At 43.6% G+C, this 16,928-nt stretch overlaps 1 protein-coding gene across 1 annotated transcript; it reads left to right on the forward strand.

The window, feature by feature from the left end:
* Window positions 1–12,482: 12,482 nt before the first annotated feature.
* Window positions 12,483–14,086, forward strand: LOC308409688 (nuclear factor 7, brain-like; the record flags this gene model as incomplete). The annotated part of the gene is made up of 2 exons (XM_080902611.1): window positions 12,483–12,582; window positions 12,684–14,086. Exon 2 carries the CDS (start codon window positions 12,701–12,703, stop codon window positions 14,084–14,086), a length of 1,386 nt encoding a protein of 461 aa, XP_080758737.1. The 5' UTR covers window positions 12,483–12,582; window positions 12,684–12,700.
* Window positions 14,087–16,928: the final 2,842 nt, after the last annotated feature.

The raw sequence follows: 16,928 nt of genomic DNA on the forward strand, positions 1-16,928 counted from the left end.
AGCTGTAAAATTGGACATCTTAACATGGGAGTCTGTGTGGTTGATATCTTCGAGTGGACATCTGAGGCACTGCAGGATTTTCTGCTAACCTCAGGTCTGGGACTGGGGTTAATGGTCAGATTGCACTGTTAGTAACTAACCTAGTTATCCTTAATCTCTTAGTGAGTGAGTGCAGCGGAAGGTTTGTGAGGTGTGAGCAGCTCAGTTAAAACCGTCAGCGAGCAAGAAGCTGCTGAGAAACTTGTCGTCCCACACAAACCACTTCCTCCTGACGCGTTTCACTTCACATCCACTCCCATGGCTGAGATGTAGCTCACATTCAGAGACATTAAAACACGCGACCGTTGTATTAAAGTAAACCTATATTGATCCCCAACTGTTAACCTTAGACATCAGCAGCCTCACCCACAGTTGCAGTGCATTGTGGGAGCTGCAGTTCAGCAGAGGTGACCTAGAAGGCAGATTCAGTGAAAGCCATGGCGTCTCTATCTGCTCCCACATGCTGCATACCTCAGGTTAACACACACACAGACCACACACACATACCTGAGCTAGTTCAGGCCTGTGTGTGTCAGCGGCGTGTTTAAACACGACGGTCATGCTATCACTATCTAGTACTCCCACCCAGTCACAGTGTGTACTTTTACGACAAACCAACATGAATGAAGTGGTTTTCATGAAATCAGTAACACGAACTGGAGGAGTAACTTCAGGGTTTTGCATCTCTTGGAGGACCGGCTCCTCAGCAGCATGCAAAGAAAGGGAAACAAGTCTAACGGGTACAGGGTCTCTACCTCTGACTCCAGGCAAAAGGGTTTGTGAAGAATGAAAAACATGCTGAAGCATCAGTCAGGTCCAAAGGGAAAAGAAATGTGAGGTGAATTGGGAGGGACAGGTTGATACAGGCCGGCATGTAGAATATGCATACCCTGAGGAAATGCTCTCTTTCTGCCTTTCTGCGGCAGGAAACAGGAACCAAACCTCATTGACATTTTGTTCGATTTTACCTTAGACTGCAGTTTGACAAGACTCTGATCTTCTCTCATTCTTGTTCCCACTCATGTGCTACTAAACTTCATGTCATGATGCTGCCTATGCAGTATCATATCCATCACACCTTGATGCAAAGCAAAGTGAACGAGTCACGCTGACATGAAGATGAAATGCTCACAGATCACAGAGGAGGGAAGGCTGAAGGATCCGCACTGTCAGAAAGTTCATTTAAAAATCTGTAAAAGAAACAAGTTTGGACACTACAGAGTGACAGAAAGCTGTGCAATATGCTGTGGTTGTTAGCAGAGCTTAAAGTGAGATATGGCGGGTGTGGCAACCCTTAGATTGCCTGCAGAGTAAAAATGATCACTTCACAGAGTAATTTGCACTGTGAGCTCCTGTAGATTTCTCTTTGTGTGCAGGCTGTGGTCAGCTGACTTGCTGCTGCTGCTGCTGCTGAGGTTTCCTGTCCTTTGTGGACAGTTTTTAACCAGCTGAATTCAATAAGTTAAAAATAGATGTTATATGAGCTTCAACAGCCGATTTCCAGCACTGTATGAAGGTGGTATACAAATCAGAATTCAGTGAGCCACTCTAATCAGCATCGTCATCTTAAATTTAGACTGATGTCTGCCACTTGATGTAACCTTCAAGTAACCTTGACCATGAACACCGCAGTCTGCGAACGTCACCACAATACTGCAAACTAATCAGTTCAGTCTGCAGTAAACGCCAAACGGTCTCTGTGTTCACGCAACATTCCACATGACAGGTAAGAACACAAACTGAGAAACACATCATATCTGATATCTGATTTAACTCCTTTTAAAGTGTTGTTTTATGGTAGTGACCGCCAAGTCTTCAGCTAAAGCTAACCGCATGCTATTTGGAGACTAAACTTGACAAGTCAGTAGTTTTAAATATGCAAGACAACGTGCAAAACATATTCTGCATCGCAGGCCTCCAAAGATAAGGATCAGAGACTGTTATTTCTGAGAGACCATAGGTCACCATGTGCTGGTGGCAGGGCGCCATTATGTGTCACTGATTTGCGTTGACAACCAAGAGTCATCCACACTGAGTGAACAGAAAACTGGATTCTTGACTAGTTTTCAGCTCTCCTGTGGAACGAGGACTTTCCATCGGTTATATTGAGAGCAGGAATCTGGCGTGATGCTCATCTAGAGAATCATGAGCTGATTAAATCAAATTGAAACTCATTCTTTAGGCTGTGTGCCGTGCTCTGACGCAAGAGAGAAGCAAGCTGAAGTGAGAAAGCTTTCAGTAGAGACGAGTCTTCGCTCGGATTGATCAGCCCTGATCAATCAGTCAAATCAAAGAGAAGCCGGAGGCCTCCAGTCTGCAGCTCAGGCACCATTTATGGAGGTTAAAGCAGAACGTACAACACACACACACACACACACACACACACACACACACACACACACACACACACACACACACACACACACACACACACACACACACACACTTCCTCAGTAACTGAACTCTTGCTTTCTGACTCAAGTTGAAAGAAGTCGAAGCGAGTGAGAGAAGAGGAAGTGGTGTTCTCCTCAGTCTCACACACACTTTACTGCACTTTAAGTACTATCAAGTGTGTGTGTGTCCTTATATGGAGAAGCACAGTGAAGTGAAGTGTGTGTCTGTGTGCTTGTGTGTGCACGTGTGTGATGGCACGCTCACACGTTTAGAGCATGTAAATTGACTTTTTATAGACGACACTTGTCGAGTTTAATGGGAAACAGAAAATTTAAACTGTGCTCAGTGTCTTCTTTAAAGGCCACACCCACTTCCTACCACTAGATCGTTCTTCCTGTGACACACAAACACACATGCACACCTCCTCCACCCTTCCACCTCTGCAGAGTTGAACAGATGCTCTCACCTCATTTAGAGGAGGAGGAGGAGGAGGGGCATCACACTAAGGAAGATGCTTCAAATATGGTGTTTTTTTAGTCTCTTTGTAGTTGCTTGCTGCCTTTTTACTAAACTGTGACTTTCTAACAGGAAGTAAAGACGCGTTCATGCAGGGACTCAGAGCGATAGGCATTGATGCAGACTTTGTACAAGCAGTGAGTGCTTTGTGGTAAAAACAATAAAACACGGGGGGAAAACCCCTGACTTTAAATGTGTGTGAGGATTGAGAGCTACATGATGGCAGAGGTTCAACTCTCAATCTGAAGCAAAGCTGCAGTTTTAAGGCCTCTGTGAGCATTGAAATGAATTCAGGATCTGTTTCAAAATATCTGCCCGTAGGTGTTGTTTCTAGAAGGACTTGGATTACATTCAGGGTGAAGACACGGCCTGCCTGAACACGACTGCCCCCCCTCACACGCCCGTGATGATCCAACACAACAGCACATCAGTGTTGAAACGACCGCTTGTTTTGTAATTTTGTGTCTTAATTGCAGAAACCATTTCACACCATCCTATCACTGCACAGAAGTCTTGAGCCATCCCTTGAAAATTAAAAATGAGTGCAGTGATTTATTGAAACACCAGCAAACAAGCACGAAATATGGAATATGGGGCAGAAACAGAGTTTTTACAGTTCTGACCAGCCTTCTGAGCAGTTCACATAATTTCTTTTAAAACTTTCGATTCTAAGTTATAATAGTTTTCAATTTGAAACCTATTCTAAACATATCTGTCCGTCTTCTATAGCTTATAGTCGGATTCATTTAATCTCCTTAGCTATTGCAACATGTTTATCAACACATTAAATCACATTTCCTTTTAATTAGAAAAGGTGTTATTACAATATGTTCCCTTTTTGGGGGGTTTAATTTGACGTGTCGTAGCCACAGTACTGAGGGCTTCCCTTTTCTTTTTATATAATAAACATTTGGTCTGAGTCACAGCAGCCTTTCAGCCTGAACTCTCTGAGGAGCTTCCTGTAATGTCTTTAAGTATCTTCAGGAATAGTTCTCCGGGTTTTTGAAGAACATTTAAAGCTCTTTTTTGGATGTTTCTTCCTTTTGTTACATTCTGTCAAGCTACGCTGACGTCCGGGCTCTGATAGTGTTCACCGCACTGGCTTTGTGTTTGGCATCATTGTCTGAAAATAAAGCTGCTGCCAATCAGATGCTTTCCAGGTGGTATTAAAAGATGGATTAAAACATGATGGTACTTTTCTGTTTTCATCATTCATCACTTCAACACACCTGTTCCAATCATTTCCACTCCCCTCCTTTCCCCTCCTACTGAACTGCCCTCCTGGATTTTTTTCTTAAGGTCATGACTTTCAGATACTGTTCATCTGCTGGAGATTTTCAGGCCTCACATTTCTTCTTTATCCTCCACTGGGCCAGTTTTAGATTCAGCTAAACAAATTGTACTGAGGGTTGTTTTTGTGACAGGCTGCTGGTAACAAATGACCCAAAGATACAGTTTAAAACTGGTTCTTTGCTAAGTTGCCTGTAGGCACAACGCTGGTCCATTCACTGTGTTGGGAGCCTTGGTTACAGTTGAATGATTCGCAAGTCAGAATTAAACATTCCTGTGAAAATGTTTAGGTACAAGGACTGGACTGAAAATTAGTGAAAAAGCAGCCAGTGTCCAAAGAAGTCATTGACTCCCAGAAAGCTTCAGAATCTCTGCTTAAAACCACTTTAAAAATCAGAAGAAAGTTAAATCCTTGGAGGCAAAATGTAGAGAAATACCAGGTGACTCAAGACTTTTGCACAGTAATGTCTGACTTGCAGTGATTTTTCTGGAAAGAGCTGTATGTGAGGAAGTGTTGTAGATCTACACCTATGTGTGGATTGTGATCACCGAAGCGTAGCTGGGCCCAGCACGCAACACACCAGTCAAACAAAGTGTAGGTCAAAAGAGCTCGAGCACAGATCACCCAACAAAGATGGAGGAGAAGTGAAGAGTGATCCTTAAGGTTTGAGCTTAGTGAAAGGGTCATGCTGAGCAGGGATGATGGAGGGTTGAGCTCATGTGACACTGAATTGAGGGCTAACAGGTCATCATATAAAGACAAAGGTTTTTAAACATGACAGAAACATTTAATCTTTATTAGGACCTTCTATAGGTTTAGGTGATCAGTGTGGTGTTGTCTAACAGAGATGTCATGAAAATTAAAACACTTGACCGATTTTTATCCTGATCCTCTGTCCAACCTCGTTTAGATGACTATCACAGCAGGTGTAAAACACCTTTCCTGAAGCTTTTAATCTGAAACTTTTCTTAGAGCCATTAAACTGTATTTCCCTTTTCATGGCGTCTTAGAAACTTCTTAGGAACCTCCTACTTATTTCTTCTTTCCAATGTGTTTTTCTGGGGATTTTCATTGTTTTAAAACTGTTGATTTTCTAATGAACCCTTTTCCAGCACATTTTTACTTTGCTTTAAATGCTGAGCTTTAAATTTGAAAGTTGACTTAGAGCTATAACATCATCTTTTCTTCTTCTGTGGTTTTAAATTGTTGTTTTTTATTTTTGTATATTACATCATATTTATTAACATATTAAATCAAGTTTCCCTTTAATATAAAACATTTCTGGTGTCACTGTCACATGTTCCCTTTTCTGGAGCTTTTAATGTGACATGTTGCAGCTCTGGTACTCTGTGCTTCCCTTTTCTTTTAATATTAAACCTTTGGCTTGAGCCACTGCAGCTTTTCCAGACCACATTAAATAATCACACTGCAGACTCTGACATATTTGGGTTTAATGTCAGGGGATGTTTGTCGATGAAAGTTATGATAGATGAAAGTTTTGGTAGGACACATGATGTGGACAGTCTGGCAATCACAGAATATTCTAGTCTAAAACTCCAGACAGCTCTAGAGAAAGTTTCAGATTAAAAGCCCTGGAGTGTTTTACATGTTATTCTGTTGGATTAAATCTGATGGAGCTGATTTATAAACACTTCACTGCAGGTATCAGGTGACCTGCAGAGACTGATCCTACAAACAATCCACATCTCAGAAACAGAGTAAACCAAACTGCACCACAGTGATCAGACTAAACCTTCCTGACATGAACACAGTTTCACAGTAAAAACCATGAACCAGCAGAGAGACTACACCCAGCAGCATACACCACCTCTCTGACACAGTACACCCTCGGGCAGGTGGTGTCCCCATAAACAGTCTGAGAAGCTCTGATTATCTACTATGTTCAAACAAACTGAGTGTCCACAAACGTCTGAGCTCACAGTGAGAGCTGCTGGCACAGGTTGGAGATGTTCTGCCCCCTGCTGGACACACAGAGCTACAACATGAAGATCAGAGGAGGCTGGTGCTTCTTCACCTTTGGAAACAAGAAGGAGGTCAAAATATTTAAAAACAGAGATTGTTTTTAAACCTGTAAAGGGGGAAATCCTGACGAACCAATCCACAGCCAGAAAAGAAGACTAACTCTGTAATGGTCCAATCAGGTGTCAGCTCTGTCAGTGTAGAGGTCCCAGATAGCAAGACGACATAGAATTGACGTTGATTTTTCATCCGATCCGTTGTTATGGTCAGGGTTGAAATGCCACTGTTGTAACAACATTGAAATACTGTGGTAAACCGACTGTGGTAAATCTTACTATAGGGACGTTGTAATGATGTTGATTTACCGTTGTTTTTTTGTCATTGATATTTGATCTATTTGTAGTCGACCAGGTGACAACAACAATGTCGAGAAAAGGTCTATTTATAGTTGACCTTCATTCCGCGCCGGCCACCATCAAAAAGCCATTGATTTGTAGTTGAGCGTTAAACTGCTCTGGTCTGACAGCATCGTTAACACCTTTTGTGAGGTCGCATCTGTTTCAAAGAACAATTCTAGAAAGATTAATGGCTTAAGCAGTGAGAGGCGAAAAACTAATATATCCATAAGTGATGGTGTAACATTCTGCATTCAAGTATAAGTTGTTCTAACTGCTAAAAGTGTTTGCTAGTTTTTGCCTGTCACATATATTTGATATTTGTATATGTAGCTTGCCATCACCAGTGTGAATAGGTGGATGACTGGTTGTGTAAAGCGCTTTGAGGTCCTTAGGGACTAAAGCGCTATACAAATACAGGCCATTTACCACTGTTATCATCTTCAATGCCCTGTACCAACACAGAGCAGAGCAGCTATCTGAACGCTACCCCAACAGATGTCGATTATCTTTTTAATAATTTTACCTCCTCACTGCGTACGACTCTGGATACTGTAGCTCCTGTGAAAACTAAGGTCTCTAATCAGAAGTACCTGACTCCGTGGTATAATTCTCAAACACGTAGCCTAAAGCAGATGACTCATAAGCTGGAGCGGAAATGGCGTGTCACAAATTTAGAGGATCATCATTTTGCCTGGAGAAACAATTTGCTGCTTTATAAGAAGCCCTCCGCAAAGCCAGAACATCTTACTATTCATCACTGATTGAAGAAAATCAGAAAAACCCCAGGTTTCTCTTCAGCACTGTAGCCAGGCTGACAAAAAGTCAGAGCTCTGTTGAGCCAACCATCCCTTTAACGTTAACTAGTAATGACTTCATGAACTTCTTCACAAATAAAATTTTTATCATTAGAGAAAAAATTACCAATAATCATCCCACAGATATAATATTATCTACAGCTACTCTTAGTACCATTGATGTTAAGTTAGACTCTTTTTCTCCAATTGATCTTTCTGAGTTAACTTCAATAATTACTTCCTCCAAACCATCAACGGGTCTTTTAGACCCCATTCCTACAAAACTGCTCAAAGAAGTCCTGCCATTAATTAATTCTTCGATCTTAAATATGATCAACCTATCTCTAATAATCGGCTATGTACCACAGGCCTTCAAGCTGGCTGTACTGTACTGGCTTTACTCAAAAAGCCATCTCTAGACCCAGCAGTCTTAGCTAATTATAGGCCAATCTCCAACCTTCCTTTCATATCAAAAATCCTTGAAAGAGTAGTTGTCAAACAGCTAACAGATCATCTGCAGAGGAATGGTTTATTTGAAGAGTTTCAGTCAGGTTTCAGAGCTCATCACAGCACAGAAACAGCTTTAGTGAAGGTTACAAATGATCTTCTTATGGCCTCTGACAGTGGACTCATCTCTGTGCTTGTCCTGCTAGACCTTAGTGCAGCATTCGATACTGTCAACCATAATATCCTATTAGAGCGATTAGAACATGCTGTAGGTATTACAGGTACTGCACTGCAGTGGTTTGTATCATATCTATCTAATAGACTCCAGTTTGTGCATGTAAATGGAGAGTCCTCTTCACACACTGAGGTTAATTATGGAGTTCCACAGGGTTCAGTGCTAGGACCAATTCTTTTTACATTATACATGCTTCCCTTAGGCAGTATCATTAGAAGACATAGCATACACTTTCACTGCTATGCAGATGACACCCAGCTCTATCTGTCCATGAAGCCAGGTAACACACACCAATTAGTTAAACTGCAGGAATGTCTTAAAGACATAAAGACCTGGATGGCCGCTAACTTTCTGCTTCTTAATTCAGATCAAACTGAGGTTATTGTACTCGGCCCTGAAAATCTTAGAAATATGGTATCTAAGCAGATTCTTACCCTGGATGGCATTACCTTGGCCTCCAGTAACACTGTGAGGAACCTTGGAGTCATTTTTGACCAGGACGTGTCCTTCAACGCACATATTAAACAGATATGTAAAACTGCTTTCTTCCATTTGCGCAACATCTCTAAAGTAAGTTTTTTTTCTTTTGCCACCGGCAGGGGAAGTGGTGGTGGGGGGAGATAGGCCTCCATACCTTGGAGGGCCTGAGATATCCCCAGAGAGGTGCCGTCTGACACCCAACCTGACATATAGACACAGACATACAGGCACACACAGATACAAACATCCATTCCCACCCTCATGCTCTCATATGCAATTACTCAACACTCAACCAATGTGGAGACAGACATAGAGAGACACTGTACACACGATCACACTCCCCAAGCGTACTCTACGAACCGGGTCTAGGTACCTTTGCCCCTGGAGGGGGAAACTGCACCCAGACCCAGGTGGTGTTACCCTTTTTCATTGCGGTGGGGAGAAGCAGACCGCCCCGACTCCACAGCAGCAGGGAGGCCCCACACTCCAGACCGCAGTCGGACGGCCAAGTCATCCTGCTGGCCCCCCCGCTTCAGCAGGTCGCAGAGAACGGAGGTGTGTGAAGACTCCAAAACCTCCCTCCGCCCGCTCATATGTAGTGGTGATGCATGTGTGTTCTAAGGTGCATTTAAAACCCAGGAGGGCATGGAGCTACCTGCCAGAGAGCAGCAGGTAAGCGCATAGTCCCTCCTGCTAGCCCTCAATGTCTACGTGTATTTAAAATTGAGAGGTGGGCAACGACACCAGGGGTGAGGTGTACACCCTGATGGTCTTTTGGAGTCCGTGTTGCGTGCCCACCCCCAAGATCCTATATGTATGTGTTATGAGAGTGTGAGTAATGTGAATGTCTAAATTGTGAGATAAAATTGAGGCACAAGAAGCCAGAAGGGGACAGAGGGGGGGGTAGCCTCCCCTGCACCCTGGTGACACACCTTTACCCCAAGGCCCTGCATGTGTGGGTGATTGTGGTGGAGTGGGAAGAGGGAGGCAGCGGGAGATGGGGAGGGAAGGAAGGGAGGGGAAAGTGACCCCTCCCTGGGGCCAGCTCCCCCGCTGACCCCAGTAGGCACCCCCATACTCTGCAACCCGCCAGGGAAAGGGGACCCAGGCCCATCCGGACAGGGGGCCCAGAAAAGCAGCGCCGCACGGCCCCACAGAGCCTGGGACAGCCCACCCGACCCCACCACAGAGAAAACTGCACCCACCCCATCATCCACTCATCTTCCAGATTACATGAGACAATAGACGCCCAGGCTGAGCTCTTCCTCCACCTCTCCTGTATCTGCCCCTCCTGCAGAGAGAGTTCCTGAAGAGAGGAAAGCTCCTGCAAGGTGTTACAACCTTCCCCCTCCAGTTGAAGAGCCCCCAGGTGGCTTGATGCGCTGGCGGCACTCTGCGCCAGGGCCGGGCCCCCATACACCCACCCGCCCACAACCCCAGCAACATACCAACCAGGACCCAAGTCCCCGAGGCCCAGCCAGGGCCCCAGCCCGGAGACGGAGCTCCCCCAGAACCTCACGCCCGTCCCGGACCCACTCAGGGGCAGCCAGGCTACCAGGTCAATAACCCACGTCCATCAGCACAGACCCTCCCCTAGCCCCGCTGCACGCAGCCACGAGGAAACCGTCACCTAAGAGCCAACAGAGCCCCTAATAGGCCATGACCGCTACCCCGGGTTCAGTCCCCCAAGGAAGATGCTCCTGGGGAACCCTCCGAGGCCCTAAGCCTGTCCCTACCCCCACACCAATCACAACAGTGAAGGCGGGACCAAACTATGACCCCCCACCCCCACTAGGTGATGGAGCTGATCAAAGGAGCCCAGAGCAATTGATCTGATGTGGTGGCAGAGGCCGTATCAAGACTAATGTAATCTAATAGATAATTTCTATATTGGTCAGAATTAAGACTATTTTTATTTTCCAGTTCATGAGGACTGTTTTCTTGGCTATGCATAGGGCAGTGAAAACCATATGGGCGATATTCTTTTCTGAAGTGACATTATCTAAGCTGCCCAACAAACACACTAAGGGGGAAGTTGGAATGTTACATTTCAGACACTTCGATAAGTCTTCACATCTCTCGCGCCAAAACTTCTGAACTGGTGGACAGAACCAAAGAGCGTGGATATAATTGTCTGGTGAATTGGTTTGGCAGTGTGAGCAGTTGTTGGTAGACGTGAAGCCCATCTTGAACATCCGATGACCTGTATAGTGCACTCTATGTAATATTTTGTATTGAATTAATTGAAGACTGGGATTTCTAATTAGATGAAAGGTTTTTAAGCAAATCTGAGACCAGAAGTTTTGGTCTAAGTTAACTGATAAATCCGCTTCCCATTTTGCAATAGGAAGTGATATTGATTCATCTGTTTTAGAAAGCATTCTGTATATTTTGGATAGTAATTTGGGGGTTTTAAGAGTAAGAAATTGAACCACACTTGGTGGTGTTTGTAGTTCAACTTGACCCGGTTCAAATTTCTTTTTTATTATGGATTTAATTTGTTGATATTCTAAAAATCTTTTCTTGTTGATCCCATATTGTGTAACTAGTCCGTCAAATGAAATAAATTCGGTTCCTTCTAGTATATGTTCTACATATTTGATTCCTTTACCACTCTAATCTGAAAAGTTTGTCATATTATTGTTTTGTAATATGTCAGGGTTGTTCCAGATAGGTGTACATTTGCATGGGTGTTGGGTCTGTCTAGCACAGGCATTTTTAGATAAATAGCTGTATATGTTTACAAAATGTACAATTAGATTACATTTGCATTTCAAGTTATAAAAGTTTACTCAACGTGTCTGTGGGGGTTTTTTGTACAGTAAAGAAATACTACTAGGATTTTAAGTTCTTTGTGTGATTTCAGATCACTAATGCAGTATGTCAGTGAAAAAAACAACTAAATTCAGTTGAGCTGAAAAGATACCAAACAAGGCAAGGGGAAAAAAATAAACTGAAACAATCTGAGGGTGAAATACAAACGTAAACTAAAAAGGAGTCAAAAATGGCCGGTTGTATTTTGGAGGGTTAATCCAACAAATCACGAAAAATTAGGTTAAAATTTTTTTTCATGACAGTGCAGATTTCTGACATTTTGTGTAATTTAAGCTGTAACAATGTGATTGTTTTCTAACAAAAAACAGTGAAACTTAAGTTAGACTTGTGTTTGTAAATGAACCGCCCCATGTTGTGTAGCTTTCTGGATTTTATACTTATTGGGCTACATATTTATTTATCATACATGCTATACAGTACATAGCATCAAAACTCACATGTTTTATGTAACTAAAGTGTTTAATTATGTGGGCTACAGAAAATAATTAAGTTGTAGACTATATTTATATGAAAAACGTGTATACTTACTGCATTTGAATCATTTTAACCATATGTAACCACCTGCATATGTGTTTGGGGGAAAAAAAGGGCTTCGATTTTGCCACCCTCATGCCACCCTAAGAAAATTTCTCTAGATCCGCCCCTGGGTGGAACGAATGACCAGCACGCACAGGGTGTGCAGGAACACTATGGCGCGGAGCACACACATGGGAGTCTAGAGAGCAAAGGGGATTTTGTGTGCATCTGTTATTTACCTCACTGTAAACAAACGTACTGTTTTCACTAAAGAGTCTTTCGGGTCCTCCTTCCCCACATCCCATGGTTTGCTCTGGCAAACCGTGACATTAGCAGCATATTAGTCAGCTTAGAACACAGGGATTTAATAATAGATACACAAAACGGAGCATGCCCGTTCCGGCCGGCTTTAAAGGGTTAAAGTGAAACAGCAACATTTTACTCCTCCCCTCACGTCACTCAAATGCAACAAAGCAGGAAACATGATGTTTTTCCTCCTTAGTAGAGAGGAAGAAAAACGCCCAGAGAGATGCACAGACGATCAGACTGAGCTCAGACCAAACTAGCAGCTTCCTCTGAGTGAGTCCAGCTACAGGAGAGAAAAGTGGAAAACTCCAACACTGCTGCTTCAAGCTGCTGACGCTCCACACACTGAATGTGAGTTTGAGCAAAAACACGACTCAAAGGAAGTTTCAGTGAAGGTGGTAGAGGAGGGAGGGGAGCCAGGACTGACTGTACTTCCTGTCTGCTGTTTTCAGCTTCACTCACAGACTCAATGGCTTCCAGATCAGAGGAGGATCTCTGCTGTACGGTCTGTATGGAGGTCTTCAGAGATCCTGTTATTCTGTCATGTAGCCACAGCTTCTGTGAACACTGTCTGAAGAGATGGTGGAGAGAGAGACCAACACACGAGTGTCCACTTTGTAAGAGAAGATCTTCAAAGAAGCATCCACCTTCAAACAAGGCTTTAAAGAACTTGTGTGATTCGTTCTTACAGGAGAGATATCAGAGAGCTTCAGAGGCTCTCTGCAGTCTGCACTCTGAGAAACTCAAACTCTTCTGTCTGGACCATCAGCAGCCAGTGTGTGTCGTCTGCAGAGACTCAGGAAAACACACCAATCACAGATTCAGACCCATCGATGAAGTTGCACGACAACACAAGAAACTTCAGGAAACTCTGGAGCCCTTAAAGAAGAAGTTAAAGGTTTGTGAAGAAGTTCAAGTGAAGTTTGATCAAACAGCAGAACACATTAAGGTCCAGGCCCGACACACAGAGAGGCAGATTAAGGAGCAGTTTAAGAAGCTTCACCAGTTTCTAGCAGAGGAAGAGGAGGCCAGGCTGGCTGCACTGAGGGAGGAAGAGGAGCAGAAGAGTGGGATGATGAAGGAGAAGATGGAGGCTCTGAGCAGAGAGATAGCAGCTCTTTCAGACACAGTCAGAGCCACAGAGGAGGAGCTGAGAGCTGAAGACGTCTCATTCCTGCACAACTACAAGGCTGCAGTGGAAAGAGTCCAGCGCTGCCCCCTGCTGGATGATCCACAGCTGCCCTCAGGAGCTCTGATAGACCAGGCCAAACACCTGGGCAACCTGACCTTCAACATCTGGAACAACATGAAGGACATGGTCTCCTACACTCCTCTCATTCTGGACCCAAACACTGCTGATCCAGACCTCATCCTGTCTGAAGATCTGACCAGTGTGAGAGGAGGAGAGAAGCAGCAGCTTCCTGATAATCCAGAGAGGTTTGATCATTCCTGCTCAGTCCTGGGCTCTGAGGGCTTTAACTCAGGGACTCACAGCTGGGATGTTGATGTAGGAGACAGTACACCGTGGGGACTGGGTGTGTTAGCAGAGTCTGTGCAGAGGAAGGGAGACATATGGTCTGGATTATGGATAATATGGTTTGATGAAGGTGAATACTCAGCATGGTCACCACCAGGTCCTCTCACTGATCTCTCATTCCAGAAGAAGCTCCAGAGGATCAGAGTGAATCTGGACTGGAACAGAGGAAAGCTGTCGTTCTCTGATCCTGATACTAACACACACATACACACCTTCACACACACTTTCACTCACAGGATGTTTCCATACATCAGCACTGTTGATAAATTGAACGTGTGTCCGTTGAAGGTGTCAGTGCAGCAGATGAGTTGGGGATGATGATGTTTCTAATGTTGTTTCCTGTCAGTGAGTTGAAGCTGTTAAACTGCAGCTGTCCTCCTGCTGCCTCGTTGTTCCAAAGCTCTTTGTTTCTCTTTTAGTTTCACTGTTTCTTTCTGTTTCTGCTGTCCACCTTTTCACATGGAAAATCATTTCACTGTTTCTCACTGAATGACTCCCCAAACTAGATTTGAAATTCTATCAAGTTTCTAATCATTACAAGTGATTCATGTTTCTATTTGATGTGTAAATGGAGATGATTTAGTTTGCTGGGATATGGACTGACATGTGTTGAATGGGAGGAGCAGTTTGTTGTTGTCTTCTTGTCTGTTTATGACAACAATAAATATGTTGTTGAAACAATGATTCATGTTTAACTCCATATATGAAATGTTTCTGATCTTTGAATTCTGTTTGATTAAAGACTTTCTTCATGACACAAATGAGATTTCAGTGTATTAATAGAACTAAATAAGCTCAGAGTTGAAAGGCTGGAGTATTATGTACGTGCTTCACTGTCAGGATCTTCAGGGGGATTCAAAGGGAAACATCAAACTGCTGTAATGAGATAAACTAGTTGGGCTGAACACACTTATCTGTAGTTTGTCTCCATCCAGGATCATCAGAATATAATGAACATGTGTGAAGAGCAGTGTCGTGTAAGTTACTTTACATTAGTAACTTAGTTACATTACTAGTTCTATCAAAAGTAACTCAATTCAGTTCAATTAAATTTTATTTATATAGTGCAAGGCACTTTATGTTGTACAGTAGATCCAGAGAAAATCTAAACAATCATATGACCTCCTATGAGCAAGCACTTTGGCGACAGTGGGAAGGAAAAACTCCCTTTTAACAGGAAGAAACCTCCGGCAGAACCAGGCTCAGGGAGGGGCGGCCATCTGCTGCGACCGGTTGGGGTGAGAGAAGGAAGACAGGATAAAGACATGCTGTGGAAGAGAGACAGAGGTTAATAACAGATATGATTCAATGCAGAGAGGTCTATTAATACATAGTGAGTGAGAAAGGAGACTGGAAAGGAAAAACTCAATGCATCATGGGAATCCCCCGGCAGCCTACGTCTATTGCAGCATAACTAAGGGAGGATTCAGGGTCACCTGGTCCAGCCCTAACTATATGCTTTAGCAAAAAGGAAAGTTTTAAGCTAATCTTGAAAGTAGAGATAGTGTCTGTCTCCTGAATCCAAACTGGAAGCTGGTTCCACAGAAGAGGGGCCTGAAAACTGAAGGCTCTGCCTCCCATTCTACTTTTAAATACTCTAGGAACAACAAGTAGGCCTGCAGAGCGAGAGCGAAGTGCTCTAATAGGGTGATATGGTACTACAAGGTCATTAAGATAAGATGGGGCCTGATTATTTAAGACCTTGTATGTGAGGAGCAGGATTTTGAATTCAATTCTGGGGGCGACCGTGGTTCAGGGGGGTTGGGAAGCACATCTGTAACCGGAAGGTCGCCGCTTCGATCCCCGGGCTCTCTGTCCTGGTCGTTGTGTCCTTGGGCAAGACACTTTACCCTATTGCCCAACTGTAGCTTACCTCCACCAGTGTATGAATGCGAGAGTGAATGAATATAAATGATATGATATAATGATATAAATGAATATATGAATGAAAATAAATAGTGGCATTGTAAAGCGCTTTGGGTGCCTTGAAAAGCGCTATATAAATCCATTATTATTATTAAACATTTTAGGGAGGTTTTTAAAAAATTGTGTCTATTGTCTTGTGTAGTCTGGAAGATGAGTGGATGATGGGGTGGGTGCAGTTTTCTCTGTGGTGGGGTCGGGTGGGCTGTCCCGGGCTCTGTGGGGCCGTGCGGCGCTGCTGAACTGGGCCCCGGTCCGGATGGGCCTGGGCCCCCTTTCCTTGGTGGGTTGCAGAGTCTGGGAGTGCCTACTGGGGTCAGCAGGGAAGCTGTCCCCAGGGAGGAGGCCTATCTCGGGCACGTCACATCACGGGACAGTGGCACGGTTGCCCCTCCGTTGGTCTTCCTTGGTCTTCTTTGCTCTTGGTGCCTCTGGATGTCTGGAGCCAGTGGTGGAGCGGGGGGGTGGCTTACTGGGCTTAAGCCCGGGTTGTTTTTTCAGAAGCCTGGGGTCTTTTGGAGTGTAATTTTTTCATAATTAGATGCCTGGATGACAACTGTATTAAGCAAAAAACTACACACAATATTTAAAGCACATAGCGCACACTGTGGGAATTTACGACTGTGCGTAAATCCCCCCTAGTATTGGTATGTTCCGAGCTCCGGCACTAAGCGGGGCGGGGCAGCTGCTGCATGAGAGTGTGCTGTTAGAGAAACGGAGCCAGGCAGACAGAGGAGAACTGAAGTTCGACCAGGTACCAAAGCAAATCATCCGTACTGTACAAATAATGTAAATATGTATCGCGAAAGATTGATATCAAACAGATCACTTGACCCATATGACGTTACTTACTCTTCGAGTGAATCAACAAATGGCGAAATGAAAAGCCGAACAACAACAATGCTGTTTCTTTAGAGAGTCTTAGCTTACATGTGTGTTTATTTCATATTTTCAGTTGTTTCCCTCCACGGCTAAATAAATCGGTTTCAGTAATGCACTGATATACAAGAATGGACATAAGGGGCTTCTTTCAAAGAAAAAACTCTGGTAGTATTTTATATATTATGCTTTGTATATTGTTCAGTATATTTCTATGCAAAACAAGAGGAACTTCAGTACACAGCAGTATATTCACAGTTGAAACCAGATATTTACATACACTTTATGGAAAACACAAGAACATTTTTTTACTGTACAACATCAATTTAGAGTAAACTTGTTTTGTTTTGGATAAATA

This window comes from Rhamphochromis sp. 'chilingali' (genome assembly GCF_963969265.1).
Source record: "Rhamphochromis sp. 'chilingali' genome assembly, chromosome: 1".
Classification (NCBI taxonomy): Eukaryota; Metazoa; Chordata; class Actinopteri; order Cichliformes; family Cichlidae; genus Rhamphochromis; species Rhamphochromis sp. 'chilingali'.